Genomic DNA, 18,612 nt, shown 5'->3' on the forward strand with positions numbered 1-18,612 from the left:
TGAATAGCAGAAAGTCCGCGTGGCGAAGCCAGCGTGATCTAACAAGAAAAACGGAAAGAAGGAGCGGTGCAGTCGTGCAGGCAGGAAGCGCCTGAATGTCTCATATCAGACCGGCACAACGTGCGGACCCGGTCGCCGTGGAGCGAACAGATGCTGCACGCACAACCTATAGTCGTTTGCGTGGGGATGGCACGGTGGCATATACGGAACGGCTTCGCGTATAACGACTAAAAATGAAGCGCGGGGATAAGAAGGGAGCGTTAACGATGAGCGTAGTGGGAAAGGAGATAAAAAGGCGGGAAAGAAACGAAAAGAAAGCGTCATTGGTGAGTGGTGGTGTGGCCCGAGCGGCATGAAGTCAAGCCACGGAGGAAGCCAGACAGGCTTTGGCATACGCGGGTGGTGGTGGTGGGGGTAGACGCAGGAGAGACAGGGAAGGGACAGGGGGGGGGGACGCGACGTATGTAGCTGCAGCCGCGCCGGGCACATCTGCGAGATTCGGCACACACCATCTCCACTGAATTCAGAGGCGGCCGGGAGCCCAATCGGCTATAGCGAATCGCGTTCCCTAGCGAACGCGTGAATAAGGCGAACGCGGCGCGGGTCCGTTCGTTGGCCGTGTGGAAAGAGAAAGAGTGAAGAAGAAAGAAAGAGGGAAGGGAAGGACCATGCGATCCCGCCGTCGGGAAGAAGCGAGGGGGAAAGAGAGGGAGGAGAGAAAGAGCACGCGCGAAATAAGAGCAGCTACCAGGGAGGGCCGTTCCGCTTGATTATATGAGCGAACGGGGCGCAGTGCCGTGTATCGGCTCTGGACGCTTACATGAAAGGAGCCACCCCCCAAAATAAACGCTGTAACGCATGGGGGGTCTGTCCACTGTTTGGAACGTTGAGCTGCGCGGCGTCGTCTGCTCGAGCGGCGGCGGCTGTATACCAGACGACATCGACGCCACACCTCCGCGATCTGTCCGCCAGCTATCTTTGTCGGAGACACGTTTCGCGAGAAATCGGCCCCGAATTTCCCTGCCACGTCTGTCCCGAGAGGGAAAGGAGAAAAAGGCTTCACTTTCCGTGGCAAAACTGGCGAGCAGTGACGGTGGTGAAGCCTGTGTTCCACCGTGTCTAGCACAAGAGCGTGGACATGCCCTCGCGAAGCCGACAGGCATCGTGATCCGTGGGAGGGTCACCGGGCGAGCAGAGGGTGCACGGTCGGTTGGCGTGGGTACGATTGCCTGGCTGCATTCACGTCGTACGGGTACGGCCAGGCGATCCAAAGTGACCGGTTATCAACGGTACGGCTTTGTTTCCTTTTCTGGATCCCTTCTGGGGAACGAGCTACTCTCGCGTACTAAGGAGGAAAAAAAGGGAAGCTGAAGCGATTTCGCACGCGAGCTGATTGAGCCGTGTTCCAGAAAGGCAGGGAAAGGGTGTTCGACAGCTATGATCGCTTACTGCTACCTCCGGTTGACAGTTTCTGCATTCTTTATAGAATATCTTTCTTTATCGAATGTTTCCGGGGTTAACGAAAGATTCCCGCTCGTTTATTTGAACACGCCGGTATAACATCGCGTCATGCAGTAACGCTATATGCAATGCATTTCTGCCGGAACTCGTCTGTTTCGCCGGTTTGCGGGTTCGTGTCACAGGTGTCAACAGGAGTGTCCCGAATTCATCGACGAATTCATCGACGCTCAAATCAAAGCAATTTGTGGTATTTCTCAACATCTGCGGCGCAACGCAGCTTCGATGGGAGCCCCTTGTTGTAAAACATGCGGTGGCAGCAGTTCACGCGCCCAGAAAGAAACAGAGGCGAGGGCAGCATCGCCGCGGCGTCTCCTCCGTTATTTACGGCGCGAAGCACATGGGATTCACGCTGAGCGCAACGTATATATTCGTATATATATTCTCGCGTGCCCGTGCTGGTAATGGGTCGTAAGTTAGGCGCATCGGCTTCAAAGGGATTCGCCGAGAGTGGAGCCACCAGGTGAAGTCGTCGCGCTCTGTTGCAGCTCGTAAATATAGCCCGCAAACGCGGCGCGCGATATGGGATTATGGCGCCTCCGAGGGACTCTGTTGCATATTGCCTGAGGCTGCATGGCTGCTGACTGAGTGCGCAACGCGCGCCGCGATCGCGCGAGTGGATATATGAAAGGAATACCACGGGGGGCACATACAGTGTTGCCAGCTCGTTTGCGGAACCTCTCGGGTCGTAATGCACTCATCTATGCACGCTATGTATGCCCGCACGCGGCGAGTTGAGTGGTGCTTGTTTTGAGACGTGCAGATTATACATTTCTTCTCCTCCGCTACGTTAGGACATAACAGCAAGTCGGTGACGGCGCGGTTAGGTTGGCGTGGTGACTCAGATGTGGTTTGAGGCGTTTTTTCAACTTTATTTTTGTCGAAAAAATGTTTGTCTTCCAAGACGTCCCAATAAATAATCTCCCTGTCCTCCTACCTATTAAACCAGCGCTTGATCAAATATGCAGAGAAAGTCTTGAAACTGTACGATAGCCCCCATGTCGCTTCGAAACCTTATGGTGGCAAGGCTTGCGTATCAGTTTCAAACAATTTTGCTGTACCTGTTTAGGAGCAAAATGGTGGTTTGAGCTAGTTGGTGCATCTTCCAAATTTCACCAGCGCTGCGACTAGGAACAAGGAACTAGGAACTAGTCGCAGCGCTGGTGAAATTTGGAACCTGTTTAGGGAAGCTGGAGAAATTGCGTACAGAAAACGCAAAGGAATTGTGCACCGCAATGGATGGTGTCACGTGATTGGGTGCATAGTAGTGAAGAAATCGAAACTATGTATACTTATAAATTGGATCTTTGCCACTGTGAGTGTATTTGCTATTGTTAAACGAGGATGATTTCAGTGAAGTTACGGCATCGTTGCAAAGGTGAAGACATGCTGACGATTTCATGTACTAAAGTACAAAATATATAATACGTGTGACGAATCACACAGCTCTCCAACATAGGTGTGAAAGTTTAGTACAAAATAACGCACGTCGAGTAAGTATAGCACTGACTTTGCAGTACACCATCAGGGGAAGCCATGACCACCTTAACTTCTTGAATTTTCGTGCGCAATGACTCCAGCAGTGGTGTTCCATTCCGAGAATTTTTCCCTTTTCAGGGAATCTAAGGGGTAAAATTTGGCAAAAAGAGAGTTTTTACTGAGTTTCAGGGAACTTACGAACCGATAGTGTCTCACTTTTTCTAAGTTGAAGTTTTCAAGCTGCTACAGGGTAAAAGGACCCGAAATAGGGAATTTCAGGTTTAGGTGAGGAAAATTTTAGTTACGGCATGGAAAGACTTGGTTTCAAGTCACATCAGGGCCAAGCTCCGTTTCATCATTCCATAATACGCATCACTGCAGTGGCGTAGCCAGAAATATTTGCGGGGGGGGGGGGGGGGGGGGGGTTATATGCTGCCGGTAAAAAAAAAAAAAAAAGAAAGAAAGCCTGGGCCCAGTCAATATATTAGTCATTTTTTTGCTTGAATAGAAAGCCGAAGGGTTAGTTGTTTCGTTCACAGTAAACAGTAAGAGTGCACACAGGACTCTGAGGACTTGATTCGTAAAGAACATTATCTCAAAGAAAAAAGCAACACTCGTATGAAAGATCGCGGCTATTTACAATATATTTCACATAATATAAAACAACACAAAAGCTTCTGCTGTACAGCAAAGCAACTGTGAACGAATGGCATTTGTCAAAACTTCTACCCCATGCATGTCAACCTGCGCCCGGCCGTAGAGTCGCTAAAAAAAACAAAAACACTTTTTATTTTTGCGATTGTTTGTGATCATGTGAGGACAATGCAAAGGATGAAAAAGTAGGCTGACGTGAAAAGGTATGTTTAATTGGGGGAACCACGCCCACAGTTAAAATGAGTGCCATACGTCGTGTGATGGCGAAGAAGCGAATCTTTTCTGCAGTAACTTCTGCTTCCTATTATAGAGCCCCATCTACGTACATCAGCCTTTTCGAGAATAAACAACAGATAACGCAAATGGATCAGAACATTCCTGAATAATTACTGAAACACAAAAATAAGGGCCACTGTTTGAAATTCAACACTTCCGTGAGTTCCTCTGCAAGCTGAACATTACTTAAAATTGTCCGAGGAGGGGGGGGGGGGGGGGGGGGATATGCAGCGCTCAGAAAACTTCTAGGGTGTCTGACAACAACCCCTCCCCCCTTCTTGCCCCTGACTACACCCCTGCATCCCTGACATTGTCGTGAACTAGTGTATATACAAAATTAACAACCCAGATGGCTACGAATACAGCATCATTGGGAAAAAGAACAGTTGTACCAGTTCGTACCACCCTGCATTCCTACTGGGAACAGTAAAGCTTTCTTATTCATTCTTTTATTTTGTAATTTAGTTTGTATAACTCACAGTTTGCATCGTTCACTAAAGTCAGATGACAGCAGCGCAGCTTAGTTTCGCTCCGTGTATTCTTTGATTGGCGATGGCTTATTACCGACATGGGAGCAATGCGCTTAAATTCGACAGCGTATACGTATGCGGCCCGTAGTGCCATATATGAGGTGCGGGCATGGCAATTTTATTTTATTATATTTTCCCCACTTTTCTGCCTACCATCTAACGAAAGTATACGTATGCTGCGACAGGCGGCGAGCGACTGTTTTACACGTCTCCAGTTCAAAGTCGTATGGCGAGTTTTTGTAAATTGTATAAAACCCGCACGGGGCAGTGTGAAAACAGCCGGCTATTACTTGCGCTTTCCCAGCAAAAAATGTGCGTACCGGTTTCAGAAAAGAAAAATAAATAAGAATGTAAAGGCGTTTTAAACGATCTCAGACCTGCGGCTGCGTAACGTTGTTTTTTACGACGTCCTGGTTTCCCTTGTATCCGGAGATGTAAGACATGCCCAGGCACAATGCTGCACAGTGTGTTAATCCTGTTCATTCTTTGCACTGCAAACTAATCCGTCGTTATGATGCCGCCACCTTTATATTCCGCCATTCACGAGCAGTCTCCCACTCTGTTTGAGCGACCACCGGAATGCCGCCACGACTTCGTCTCCGCGCTTTCTACCGGAGAAGCTCGAACACTGTTTGCGGGCAACCGCGCGTCTCAACTTGCACACGTCTTTTCCCTCGGCCGTGTACACGTACTCCTACACCCCCGGTCGCACCTGGAAGTCATCCCTGCGGATTTCGCCAAGTTTTTACGGTCGACTCGGCTCTCCCGACTCAAGGTGTTTGTCGCCGATGCATGTGTCTGTGTACTCGCGGTTTGCACGATGCACGTTGGGCTCGACGGCGTAAAAACGACTGGTGTCGAACCACGGGCGTAATCCTCGGAAATCGCTTGCGAGGTCGTTCGACGGGATCAGGGCATGACGTAAATGGCGGGACTGGGCAAGCATTTTTTTGTGTGTTTCTTTTGCTTCTCGGCCAGCTGGCGTAATCTGATCGCAACTTGCTATCCGAGGGGTTAAGGTCGTTTCGGGGAGTCATGCGTGCGTATGTGGTTTCGTGCCTCTCTGACTTTCCGCTTTTTATCCCCACACGTCGTTGTATTGCATCGGAGTATGGTTAGAAGGAACAACTGCAGCTTCTGCGCTGTTGAGCGAACAGGAGATAGCCGCCTATGACGTATAGGTTCTCTTGCACGCTGTCGCTTCTTGACGTATTTACGGCGCTGTTAGCTAGTATAAAAAATATAATAAAAATAGAGCGTTTCCAAAACGAGGAAAATGAGTTGCTCTAGCATGTAATCGTAGTCTTGCAAACGAAAACTCAGAAATAGCACGCATTTTACTGTGTATCATTGGTTGACTTCTCTAAAAAACAGCAACGAAGCATACAATTTTCCAGGTTCTTTTTCAGAATATGCCAGGCAGGCATATATTTCTAGCCCCCGAATCGACATCGCTGGCTCAAATGAAAACGAATAAAGCACCACGCTTCTCCTTTCTACACACATATCAAATAAAAAACGTCAAAAAAGCCCCTGCCTGACTACACATAGTCGCGTTCACTCGTCACGACGAACAGGCTAATAAAACGAAGCGTCAACTCTTAATAGGCGTGCACACCGCTTATAACACCCTTCGATGAAAGGCCGCAACGCCATAAACTCTGACATGGTATCCTCTTCCCACTGTGTCCGAGCCAAACCATTTAACCGTGAACGAAAACAGATCAGTTTTTACAGCCGACCGCCCGTCCTCCCCTCGCCAGCCTTCGCAGGCAGCTTACTCGAAGGCGCAGGGTGAACATGAAGGGGAGCCGAAACGTCCTGTCAGCGCGCGCACAGCACCCAGTCAGTTTTACGATCGCGGCGCCAAGAGACACCGAAAAGGGCACCCAACGCTACTCTCGCGCACACGTGGGAGTCGGCAGCTCTTTTACGAGCCGGCGAAGAGGCGCGCACGGATTTTGAGAACGGTCAACAGACGCGCACCGCCAGGCATTCACGCATAGGAATGATGCGCGAAACCAACAAGCACACATCCCGCTGCTGTAACGACTCGCAGTTTTGTTTAACTGCTCGTATAATCTTTGTCGCCTGTTACGTGTTTAAAATCGCGAAACCATTCCCTATAGCTGGCCTCACGCCGCTCTGGCGGTATGCCAAACTTGCGTCAGCGGTGTCTTCTCCACCGCGCAGTGGAAAACTCGGTAAAAAAAAAAAAAAAGCAAAACATGGCCCGGCCGCCACGTGCATGGAGTCATTAGAAGAAGTCACCCCCCCCCCTCTTTTTATTCCGAGCCCTCGGATTTCCCCCCTCCCCACCTCCTTACCTGTCGGGCCGCGGCAATCGTTTTCCTGCCTTTGAGAAAGTGCGAAATACGCCCTCAGTTAACTCACAAAAGAGGTGCGAACGGCGTGGAGGGGGATAGAATCAAGAGAGAGAGATAGAGAAAAAGAAAAAGAAACCAGGAGCAACTTCGCTTCGCGATGAAGGGGGAGGGGCGATTGCGAACAAAAAGAAACATGATCAACGCGCCCCTGTTAAGCCACAGTCGAACAAACCACGCACGCACGCACACAGATAAGGAGAGAGACTCGAGAAGCGGAGGCGCGAAGGGAGGAAGAAGTCAAAACGGTGGAAGACGACGAGGCTCCTCTTCTGCCCAGCGGCGGCAACAAAACGGGCTCCCTTCAGTGCGCGCACTCGTGGCACCCATTGTCACGGGCTCGCCTCTGATGTTCGCCGCCGGCGCTCTCAAAGCGTGGCGGTGGTGTGGTCAGCGCCGCCGCCCGGTGTGGACGCGCACAATGTCGCCTCCTCGGCTTCGGCGAGGACAGGAGGAGGGGGGACGGAGGAGGGGGCGTCGCGTCGGCCTCTTTGGGAGGTCCTCTCGGGTGTCCGGGTGGCCCGAGGCTCCTGTTTGCAGCGGCGCCCTTTGAAGTGGCGGCAGCGACAATGCCGGACACATGAGCGCGCGCGCACACACACGCCGAAGGCACGCTAAAAATCCGATCGCCCTTTTCTCTTGGCGCGTTCGCGGCTACGATTCGCCCGTGCACAACAAACACGCGCCGAGGTTGTGGTAAACTCGCCACCGCCGTTGCTCGTATCGAGAGTCGAAGCTGGGCTGCAATGGTGTATCGGTGCGGGAGCCCGTGGTTTTAGGTATGGAGTCGACCTCAGGGTTAACGAAAGCTCGCTTTCAACGCTGCTTCTTGCTTAATTAAGGACGGAACCTGAATGTCTCAGTGAAGTTAAAAGCGGAATGGCGAAGTGTATTCTCCAAACTGCCCTGCATCGCGTGCAAGTAATCTTCCATTTGCAATTGCACAGGTGAAGACTTTAGGCCACGGTAGCTAGTGACGCCTCTGCTTAGTGTGCTTCCTTTGATTTTCTTTGGAATGTACAAACGCTGCAAATTCTTCAGGAATTTACAGCGTTTTGTGCGGCGGTGCTTCAAGGCGAACGCAAACCTTCTAGTAAGGCTAACGAGGACGAGTCAAATCTAGGATGAATCATAATCAAAATCCAGCATTATTTAATCATGGCGAGCAGTAATCAACGCGACATTTGAACGCTTTCTGAATGCTTTCGGCATTTTCTGCAATTCGTGGCACACATAACGTGCATCGTCAGACTAAAACCACCAGTGGTTCAAGATTAATTCGGTCTAAAAACACGAATTCGTGCCTTAGTAGTTCGGTTAAAGCGTTTCTCTATAGAGTATGCCATCCAGCACACTGTACGTTCGACCGGTTTTCGCGCTTCCTCAAATGTGAAAACGACGCGACGGCTGCTCCGAAGCTTGATGCGACTCCTGCCTGCCGCGTGCTGCGAATTCTTTTCGGCGCTTAGGACGCGCGTTGTTGCGGTGGTGACGCGCTGCTAGAAAGTTTGCGGGGGAGCCGCGCCGGTCTGTGTGCGTGTGTGACTCGTCGAGCTGTGCGCGGCGGCAGGCCACAAAGGGGCGTATGTACCTGCTTCCCCGTCCCAAAGAAAGAAGAGCCCAAGCCAGTAATGGGACCGCTAATCACCGTGTTCCGTTTGCTCTTTCTTCGCGGGTTCCGCTCTTTTTCGACGCCCGGTGAGGTCCATGCGCTCCGGGGCACTCTGTAGGCGCTGTTGTTGGTACCCGTGAAAAATGGTCAGCGCTGACCGCGGTCGACTTTGCACTGATTCTTTTCTTCAACCTGTAAGCGAGCCTTTCGCAAGTACGCTCAGGTCATTCCTCCGCATGGGTTTTTCGTGTTCAAGGCGAAGCGAGGTTTATACCGTTTAGAAAGTAATTTTTCTCTCCCAGTTTGGTTCGTCGCGCTGAACGTGTTCCTCGGGGTAGCTTTCAGCTAGCGTAATGTAGCTACACTTCACTTAAACTATGGCTTGCTTCGCGTTGTTGTGTACTTCAGAAGAAAAAACGTGTTACCGCGACGATTGGTTGAAGTTATGAGTGTGTAAAAGAAAGAAAAAAAGTGGACGAGGCAATGAGGAGACTTGATACTGACGAGCGCTGAATCGGTGTAAGTCGCCCCATTTCCCCCCCCCCCCCTCTTTTCCCAAACCTTTTTTTTTTTTTTTTTTTCCGCTCTCATGCAGTGTCCCGATCGGTAACTCTATTGAGGATTACAGTTAAAACCGCCACACATTAAAATGCAAACATCTGACAATAAACAACATTTAAGTTATAAAATATCCCTTCATGAAGGGTAGCCCTAACCGTGAGCAACAGTAACCGTCACTCCCCAATTAAAAATACTATTCTTTGCATCATCTCTGAAACCCTTTGTCATTTCCACCGAAAGAAAGAACTACATATGTGTAAGCTATGTAAAACTGGATCACTGTGCCAATTTCTCATCCTGTCTTAAAATGTTTGGAGCAGTCAGAGAGTCGCTGTAGTTTAACCGTCTGTTTTCGCCCTGGTCTTGTGGTGCTGCTGTTAACAGCGAAGAGAAAACTAGTCGTCAGTTCCGCTCACTGTTACTATACTGCTCATAGTTTTCATTAGTTCTGCAACCACACGCCTTGTTTAACGCCGCCATCGCTCTGCCTTATCATTCTTTCTCTGTTAAGAGTTAATTCGTGGATTGTTATCCTATACAAGGTCCTTGTTGGTAGATGTCTCAGTCTTGGGCGCTACACTTCGCAGAAAGGGGCGGAGGCTCTCCTTCTGACATTAATATACACTTTGCTTACAAAAACTATTTACAAATAGACCAGGGTGGCTGCTACAAACTCAGGATTAAGAATCCCGACCACCATACCTCGCACCTAGCAAAACTGTCACTACACTCGATCAGCTAGTGCTAAGCTATCTGCGGTAAAAACAAGTCTGTGGAGCTGGCCTGCATTGGTAGCTGGTTCGGCGATGAGTGACACACCTCAGCACACACGTGTTCAACCATGAAGTGCTGCGTGTCAGCAGGCCATTTCAATAACATAATTTTTAGTCGCATTCTGCGCTTGCCGCAACCAATCAAGTTGCCTGCTATCACTTACTACGACGAGTGCGACAAAATGGCACCTTGCACGATAACCTCCGCCCCTACTATGTTTGACACTGTCCCGGACAATGATATATAGAACCACGTCTGGCAATCTTCCTTGCCAGATCTTGAAAAAGAAGGCAACTGATAGACGCTGAGTTGTTGCGGCGGAAGGTTCACCCGATACAAATGTTTAAGTTCTGCATGTCCCAGCCTGACTGCACCTGACGATATTGTTGCGAACGTTGAACTGAACTCAATGCTTAGCGGGGCTTATACTTGAAATGCCTTTAAATTTTTCAAAGTAAACCTTCTCAGTGTGTAATGCGCCACTAAGGAAGCTTAGCGATTGGTGGCTTATTTTCTGTATTCCACTTGGCATTATGCTTATCTTATGCTCTCCCGATTTAAATGTCCTACTGCAAGAGTACTTTGTAGTGAATCGCGAGCCAAACTGACCTGCTACATTTCAGGCCATATACACCTGCGTCGGTTTTATTGCACTTTAATTAAATTTCAGTAATTGCATACGTTACTGACCCTTGATGACCAGTGATCTTGTATTATGGCGTTGTTTGACCAAAGGTGCCCTTGCTCCTTAAAAACCCGCTATCGTCATCATCATCATATAACCTGGTATAGTGCTGACTAAATCGCTTGCCCTTAAGCCAGTACATCTGACAGCAATAGTATGCCGAAGACGTAGTGACGTCGATGCGTGATGGTCTTGCTTGAGTGGAGAATGTACCGCTACCAATTGCGTCGCCTGAGAAAGGATCACGTCAGAATTCTACACCTTTTCCTGCGTGTGTCAAGTACAAGAATCTGTGCGACGTTTTTATTGTTTAGTTTAGTTACGGAACTGATAACAATACAAGAATGCCTGCATAAAATTACAATTTTATTACGCTTAATTTTTCTACTGTCCTTTGTTTATGGCCACCAGCGCACGACCTTATCATGATTTGCCATGTGGGACGAGTTACCATTCGTCACGTGCGAGTGATTCTGCGCAGCTGGGGGTTTTGTCACGACAATGCAGCCCATTATTAGGTGGGCGGATAAGAATAAGATGTTTGCGGGGATACGGTGGCCGCAGCTGGCAAAGGACAGGCTTAATTGGAGAGACATGGGAGAGGCCTTTGCCCTGCAGTGGGCATAGTCAGGTTGATGATGACGATGATGATGATCCTGAATGTTACGAGCATGGAGGAAGGAAACCATCTTCTTTCCTCCATGGTTATGAGCCATGTTTAGACTTCGGTCTAGGAATTTTACCCTTTGTGAACCCGCGATGACTGTCAAAAACGCGTTACTTTCGACCGCGGCGGTCGAATTTCGATGGAGGCGAAATTCTACAGGCCCGTGTACTGTGCGATGCCGGTGCACGTTAAAGAAAACCAGGTGGTCGAAATTTCCGGAGCCCTTCATTACGGCGTCGCTCATAGCCGGAGTCGCTTTGGGACGTTAAACCCCCATAAACAAAACCAACTATCGTCGGCCTTGAAGTTGTTATTTTTCAGTGCGTATTCGCGTTCTCTCTTTCACTTTTTTGGATGACATGTATCTGAATGCCGCAGGCGGAAGAAATAAGCCGAAATGGCGTTTGCGTTCTTGGCGCGGAAATCGAATCAGTACAACAAACATCTGCTGACCCATCACGACACATTCGGAAATGGAGTTTTAACGATCCAGTCAACCGGAGAAAGCCGCACAGGACCACTTCTGACTGCGAAATTTGATTAAAACTTCATATTTCCTTTCAATTTTTTTAAAGCAATGTTTATTGCCTCAGGGCATAAAGAGTATATGTAATGATGGTTCCACTTTGTGCTCTTTTTTTGTTTTGTTTTTAACGCGAGAGTGCAAGTACCGCCTGTCGGAAAAAAAATGACCGGCGTCAAAGGCGTCGACGTTGGCGACCGTTTGAAGCTTCGCAGCCAGAGCAACTGCAACCACTCCGGCAACCTTGGTGGGCCCCCTAGGTCACGTGACCTTGTGGAGTCATCACAACCTGCCCACCGGATTGGGAGCAAACTGCCCACCAGGTGGCAGTTAAATTAATTATTGTTTGCTCGGGAAGAGCAACCTTGGTCGTACAAGCATCACCGGTTGCAGTACCTATATAGTAGCAGGGCAGTGGCACATCGCTTAACCTCTGCACCACTGAGGAAGGAGTGGTGTGGGGACTCCAAAGGACCTATGAATGTAAAGTTGAGCTGTTAAAAAACAAAGCCATTATATCGAGCTGTACTTTGCAAAACAATCGAAGGCCTGCCGCAGTGTCTCAGTGGCTTTGACGTTCGGCTGCTGATTCCAAGGTTGCGGGATCGAATCCGCAAGAACACCCATGTGTTGTGCGATGTCAGCGCACACTATAGTCCCAGGCGGTATATTCATCCAGAGTCGTCCACTATGGTGTCCCTCATAGCCCATGTGCCGCTTCGGGACGTTACAGCCCGAAATTCAATTTTTTGCAAAACGAGGTTAGCGAACTGCCATGCTCTCGCTTACTATACAAAGCCTCAGCGTCCGCTCGCAAACGTGACCCGGCGGTCGGTCCGACCACACGCGCGCTCACAACACGCGTGCCGTATAATGTCGCGATATGGGACGTCCCACAAAGGGAAAGGGGGAGTGAGGCGAGCCCGAGTCCGAACTCGGCGGGGCGTTCCGGACGACCGGCCAATGAGCGTGCTTCCTGTTTACGCCCTGGTTTTCCCTTTGTGTGGCCTGTCCCCGGCGGGTACACCGTCGCATGTGTTCCCTGCTGCCCACCCCCCGTGATTTGTACCTTCCCTTCTCGCGTCGATGCCGCCAGTGTGTGCGCATTATGCGCCGCAGGACAGGTTGAATGATGACGTTCCATTCAATAGCAGCGGTGATGGACGACTCGCCGCCCTTTTCGCGTTTATTCTCCGTCTTTCTTCCTCAACATTCGAAGACTTCTGACAGAACTTTTTTTTTCGCTCTGATTTCCAAAGTTGTATGCCGTGACGCTTATACAGTGAGATCAGCATTTATATATCGGCCGATAACCGGCGGCTTATAGCGCGCGATAATCTTTTTAAAGCCTTATTTCGAGATACCTTCCGAGTCGCAAAAGGCACGTTTGCGGCCTGCTTACTGAGGAAGGTCCATGGACGTCAAAATATATACAGTTGAACCTTTTATAACAAAGTTGAGGGGGCCCGGCGATTACTTCGTTATAGCCGTAGCTTCGTTATAGCCCGTGTTGACCGAGCTTCCAAGTGGAATCATCATTTCTTCGTTATATCCATTATTTCGTTATAGACCGTTTTGTTATAACGAGGTTCGACTGTATATATAAAGCATGCTCGAGCAGAGAAGCGAGGGGCTTGTGAGCAGGAGGGTTCTGGAATGGTTACAAGAAAGCTTAATCCAGCTCCGTTTCCGGCGCAATATTTCAAATTAAGCATTTCCTCGGCGACGTACAGTCCGCTGTCCATCAGCGGCTTCAACAGCAATTCAACAGGAAAAACCATTTCCTGTTTGATCGGGTTCCGAGAACTTCCATGAGTGCTCGAAAATAGCCTTCGCTCAGTTCGACCCGCTCCGAGCTTTCGAAAAATTCTACGAAGCCCGTTAGGAGTCTAGATACTTGCTTTTCATCAGCGGATTATACACGCTTAGCGCGCATGCTGAGAACACTCCGTTCAGTTGCAAAGAGAATGGCGTGCTGAAAGTCTACACATCTGGATAGTGAATGATGGCGAACTAGAGGGGGATATGCCGCAGTGTCGCGAAAAAACCTCACGCGGTGAATCCCGCCGCGACTCCCTGCAGACGTGGTTCTCCCACCCCAGCACGCGCACCGCATAAGCCGCTCCCACTGCGAACGGCTCAGCAAGGGGTCCTTGTTGACGGTGAAAAGGAAAAGAGACTTCCACTCCGGTTAGACAAAGCCCAGCGGCGGCGACACGGGTGAGGAAGTCGATTTCATTAGAGAGTACTTCGAAGACAGGAAGGGGAGTGCACTCCGCGGAGTTGGATGTGTCGACCGTTCTCGTTGACCGATTGGTCTCACCTATGGCGGCGCATTCGTTTTTCATTATAGGACGGCAAGCGTTTTTCCCTTCGTGCTTGTTTGTAATGTAGGCGAAGGCGTCTGCGTTCTCAACAAAATCTGGTGCTAAATTTAAAAAGGGATATGCCCATTGGCGTCTGGTGGAATTAAACATGGCTTCGGCCATCAGCCATCTTCTCGCAGACTCGCGTCCAGAGGTGGTCATCGCACAATAAAACAATGAAAACATGCATGCACTGTTGGCTACTCAGAAAATCGAAACGCCGACCCCCGTTTTTCTAGAGCGGCTTGTAAACGGCTGACTGAGCCGTGATCTGATTTGCACCGGCGCGTATTCGCAAGAGTTAATAAATGTTTTGAAAAGGGGTACCCTCATGCGCAATAACTCCCCTCGGGTTATTGTTCTGCGCATTTTTCTGCGCAGACCGGCTATCTCCCTGGATTTTGGTCTAAAGCTTTCCATTCTAAAACTCTCTAATGCTGCGTGCGCAGAACGCAATGAACTATAAGGATAATGGATCACGGCGCATGCGCATTTAGATGCCGTCTGCGCATGCATGCTTAGTTGTCTTACCCGCAGTTGTGGAACAGGCTGCATAACTTGGCTGCTCGTTGTCTCATTTCTTATGCGTCCTGTTTTCTTTTTCCTTCGATTTTCTTTTTCCCTTTCTTTCATTCTCTTTCTTTTTCTTTCTCACTTCTTCTCTTTCGTTTCTTTCCGCCTTGCTCTTATTTTTTTTTTCGTTCCTTTTCGTTCGTTTTTCTTTTTCGTTCCTTCGCTCCCTCAGTTGAGTCCTTCCCCCTCAACGCTGCCGGTGGGACGTGCAAGCTCAATCGCGACTGCGCATATACGTGATATTTAAATTCGCTCATTCGCTGCAGGTCGCCTGGGCGGACTGGACGAGGACTCCGACTGCGACTCGGAGCCCGGCCTGCTGCTGAAGCGCAAGACGCGTCGCTCGCGCACCACCTTCTCGGCCGACCAGCTGGAAGCGCTGGAGCGGGCCTTCGAGCGCACCCAGTACCCGGACGTGTACACGCGCGAGGAGCTCGCCCAGAGGACCAGGCTCACCGAGGCCAGAGTGCAGGCAAGGGCTGCGCTCTCTCCGTTTTTTACTGTCGCTGAACCGCGTTGCAAAAAAGAGGAGAACCCAAATTTCTTCGCTAAGAGTTCTTCTCGTCATCGCTAACATCGCTTACCGTAGGCTACACTTATAATAGGCGACATTCGGAATACCTTTAAGTACAGAATATAGCTATAGCGGTCAGCAGAAAACAGTTGACTTGCAGCCTCCAAAAACATCATCACGAAGTTTGTTTCTAGCCATTCTCTTTGTTGCTTGCTTAGAGACTATCCAAGCGCCTACCATTGATTGAATTGATTGACGACGACCATGAGTTGACCATGAATTGACATTGGCTGATTGATTGATTGACTGGTTCATTCACTGATTGACTATTTGGTTCATTGATTGATTGATTGACTGACTGGTTCATTCACTGATTGACTGACTGATTGGTTCAATCGCTGATTGACTGGCTGGCTGATTGGTTCATTAACTGATTAACTGGCTGACTGATTGGTTCATTCCCTGATTGACTGACTGATTGATTAATTCACTGATTGTCTGATTGGTTCATTCACTGATCGATTGGTTCATTCATTGACTAACTGACTGACTGATTGGTTCGTTCACTGATTGATTGGTTCATTCACTGACTTACTGACATTTTCAAAGTGACATCTCCTTTAGCCCCCCATTTAATCGCCCCCGTGATCGCGTCCACAGGTGTGGTTCAGCAACCGGCGTGCCCGTTGGCGCAAGCAGCTGGGCACCCAGCCCATGGGTCCCGCGTACAGCAGCCAGCTGCTGGGCTACGCGCAGGCTGCCGCAGCCGCGGCGCCCGCCGCCCAGACACATCACCACCACCTGGACTCCGCCATGGGCTCCGCGGGGCTGCAGCACCACGGTGCGTGTACAGTTGAGAAAGCGCGCATTGCAGGTTCTGTGAACGCCGAGGATGCAGATTTCTCGCAGTGCGCCAGCTGATAAAGTCAGCTTTTTTCCTGCCCAAAAAAGCCTGATCGCGCTTTTGAGCAGCAAGCTGACATTGCAACAGTGAAAGACAAAAATGTGCCTTCACCGAAATACAATTCTATAAAAACATTTTGGTACATGTTTGAACTGCTGAATGAATTTAAAACGCCGCGTAAAGAAAACTGACGTTTTTAAGACAACCCAAATGTCTGTTCAGCTTTACTAATTGATTGTACCACATGCTGCATTCAGCTGTTTTGTTATTTTGTTTTGTTCCTGCGGTTGTTATGCCTCTAAAACGCTATCTGTTCTTTTTTCGTGTAAATTACAATGTATACTACAGGTTTTTGTTTGTTTGTTGTTTTGTTTCCTACTTGTGTTTTCTGTATTTATGTATTGCACCTTGGCGCTTGCTCATTCTTGTTTTGCTTTGTGTGTCATTGCTCCACCCTATGTAATACCCTCGATTGAGGGCCTTTAGGTGTTTATTAAATAAATGATGGGAGGTGATGGGTTCGACTCCCGCCACCGGCCGGGTACCCACCGGTTTTCTCAAAATGGGTACCCACCGGTTTTCTCAAAATGGGTACAAGCTATGGCCCGGCCTGGTGCTCGGCTTACTAGGGCTACATTGCTTGGGAAAGGAGCCTGCGCCTTCAAATCCCGTCACTGTGGGCAGAGAGTCGTGTGGACAAACTAAATATGCAGGGTTTATACTAAGTAGCATCGGATCTCTGTCGACAGCGGACACGGGGTTGATTGCTCAACTTTACTTTATATGCAATTCGCACTGCACATATTTTCTGGCCCTAACCACGCGTTAGAAAACAGTACCTTCACACACTTTTCATGCCGCAGTCTCTCCAACATATTGAGAGTGGACAGGGAGAATTATATTTCGTCATAACACGCGTTGAAGAAAGAAAAATATGGAAAAGGTTTGAACCCGACCGCAGCGGCCGCGTTTCGATGGAGGGAGCTAGAACGCAAAAGACGCCCGTGTGCTGTGCGATGTCAGTGCACGTTAAAGATCCCCAGGTGGTCGAAATTATTCCGGAGCCCTCCACTACGGCACCTCTTTCTTCCTTTTTTTCTTTCACTCCCACCTTCCTCCTTTCCCTCACGGCGCGGTTGAGGCGTCCACTAAGAAGTGATACAGATACCGATGCATTTCCTTCCCTCAAAAACCAATTTTAGGATGAACAGAAAACATCGCAAGTTTTCGTGAGCGCAAATTCCTTGCCCGTTGACAGCGCTTAAGTAATCCCGTGAGCGCTGTGGTTTTATAGGCCTGAGCACAGATCTCGACAAAAGGGGGAAAAAAAAAACGTTCTTAAAATAGGTTGGGGGCAGACTTTAGCTCCAGAAATCACTCAAGCCATCGCTTAAACCAATATGAGTGAAAAATAAAGCGTATTTCACTCTAGTGAAATGGCTGCAGCGCAACTGCTTCCGAACACCCTACAAACGCTTGACTTGTGGGCTCGGATAATACTGCATCCCAAGTAGGTTAAAAGTGCACTGCATTACACTGTGTACTTTATGCGGCACACCTCTCTTAGGCGCACCTCGGCCTTTTCCTTCTATTCACTCGTTACACCTCTTACGTTCACGCTCTTGGGTTTCCACCACCTGCTAACCTTTTTGGAACCACCGCCGCAGTTCCTTCAGGTCCTGCTGCTCCCGCTGCCTGAGATCCTTCTGAACTTTGTATTGATTGTCGCGCTGCTACTTTGCCCTTTCCTTACGTGTTCGTTTTCCGTACCCCTCGCGACTCCTTCGTCCCCCGTCGAGCATTATACATACGCCAGTGAGCTGGCAGACCGGCAGGACCCCTTCCTAACCTCATGCCAGCACATCACTCCCTCAGGTAGCTCGATTGAGCTGTCCATCTAGAAGCGAGACAGTTACTGCACATTTCACTTCCTCAAAAAGCCCATATACTTAGGTGGCTCCTTCTGTCCAATGCATGGGTAGAACACGAATGAGTCCTGCCACCTCCTAGCCCCATTTGTCTTCCTTTCTCACCGCATCTCCTCGCACCACGTGTTTCGCTTAAGTAGCCCTTTTAGGCACGTAATAGTCTGACGACTTCATGAATTGTGCACGGATGTGTGTAAATGTTATGCAATTTAAAACAAGAGCAACCGATTTGTCATACCCGCTGCTGTCAAACCGGTGCCTCCAACGCGTTGGCTTGGCTTTTTAGCAGTAATACTGTAAATGCAGTGAAACAATCTTTACAGGTAATGAAGCAAGGAAGGGAACATTTTTGGAGACTTGCTCGTTGGGGCGAACTCGCATAATAGTGTGACATTTGAGGCAGGCAGAAGTAGGGGACAGAGTGAAAAAAGAAGTCAGAAGCCAATAGCCTTCGGGGCTGAAAGCCGTGAAGTTCCGAAACAACGCATGTCGAACTTAGAGCAAGATTGAGCGCAGCAGCGTGGAGGACTTTTTGCGGGCGGCGCGCTGTTGTGTGCATGGAAAGTGCAGCATTTTCCTCTAATAGATCCCCATTTAAGCTGCCTATCTCTGGTCAGAAGTTTAGCAGGATGTACAGTCGAGCGCGATTTGAAGGTTATCGTGC

General features: G+C 49.3%; 1 protein-coding gene across 1 annotated transcript in view; it reads left to right on the forward strand.

Moving 5' to 3' along the window:
- Positions 1-18,612, forward strand: part of LOC149364650 (segmentation protein paired-like) — a 30,465-nt gene that overhangs the window by 6,198 nt on the left and 5,655 nt on the right. The window contains exons 5-6 of the mRNA XM_089568725.1: positions 14,869-15,074; positions 15,777-15,957. Of these exons, the coding sequence (XP_089424851.1) occupies positions 14,869-15,074; positions 15,777-15,957 (387 nt within the window). The remainder of the gene's footprint in view (positions 1-14,868; positions 15,075-15,776; positions 15,958-18,612) is intronic.

Source organism: Amblyomma mixtum, chromosome 2 (assembly GCF_055824585.1).
Source record: "Amblyomma mixtum isolate Tamu chromosome 2, ASM5582458v1, whole genome shotgun sequence".
In the NCBI taxonomy this organism is placed as follows: domain Eukaryota; kingdom Metazoa; phylum Arthropoda; class Arachnida; order Ixodida; family Ixodidae; genus Amblyomma; species Amblyomma mixtum.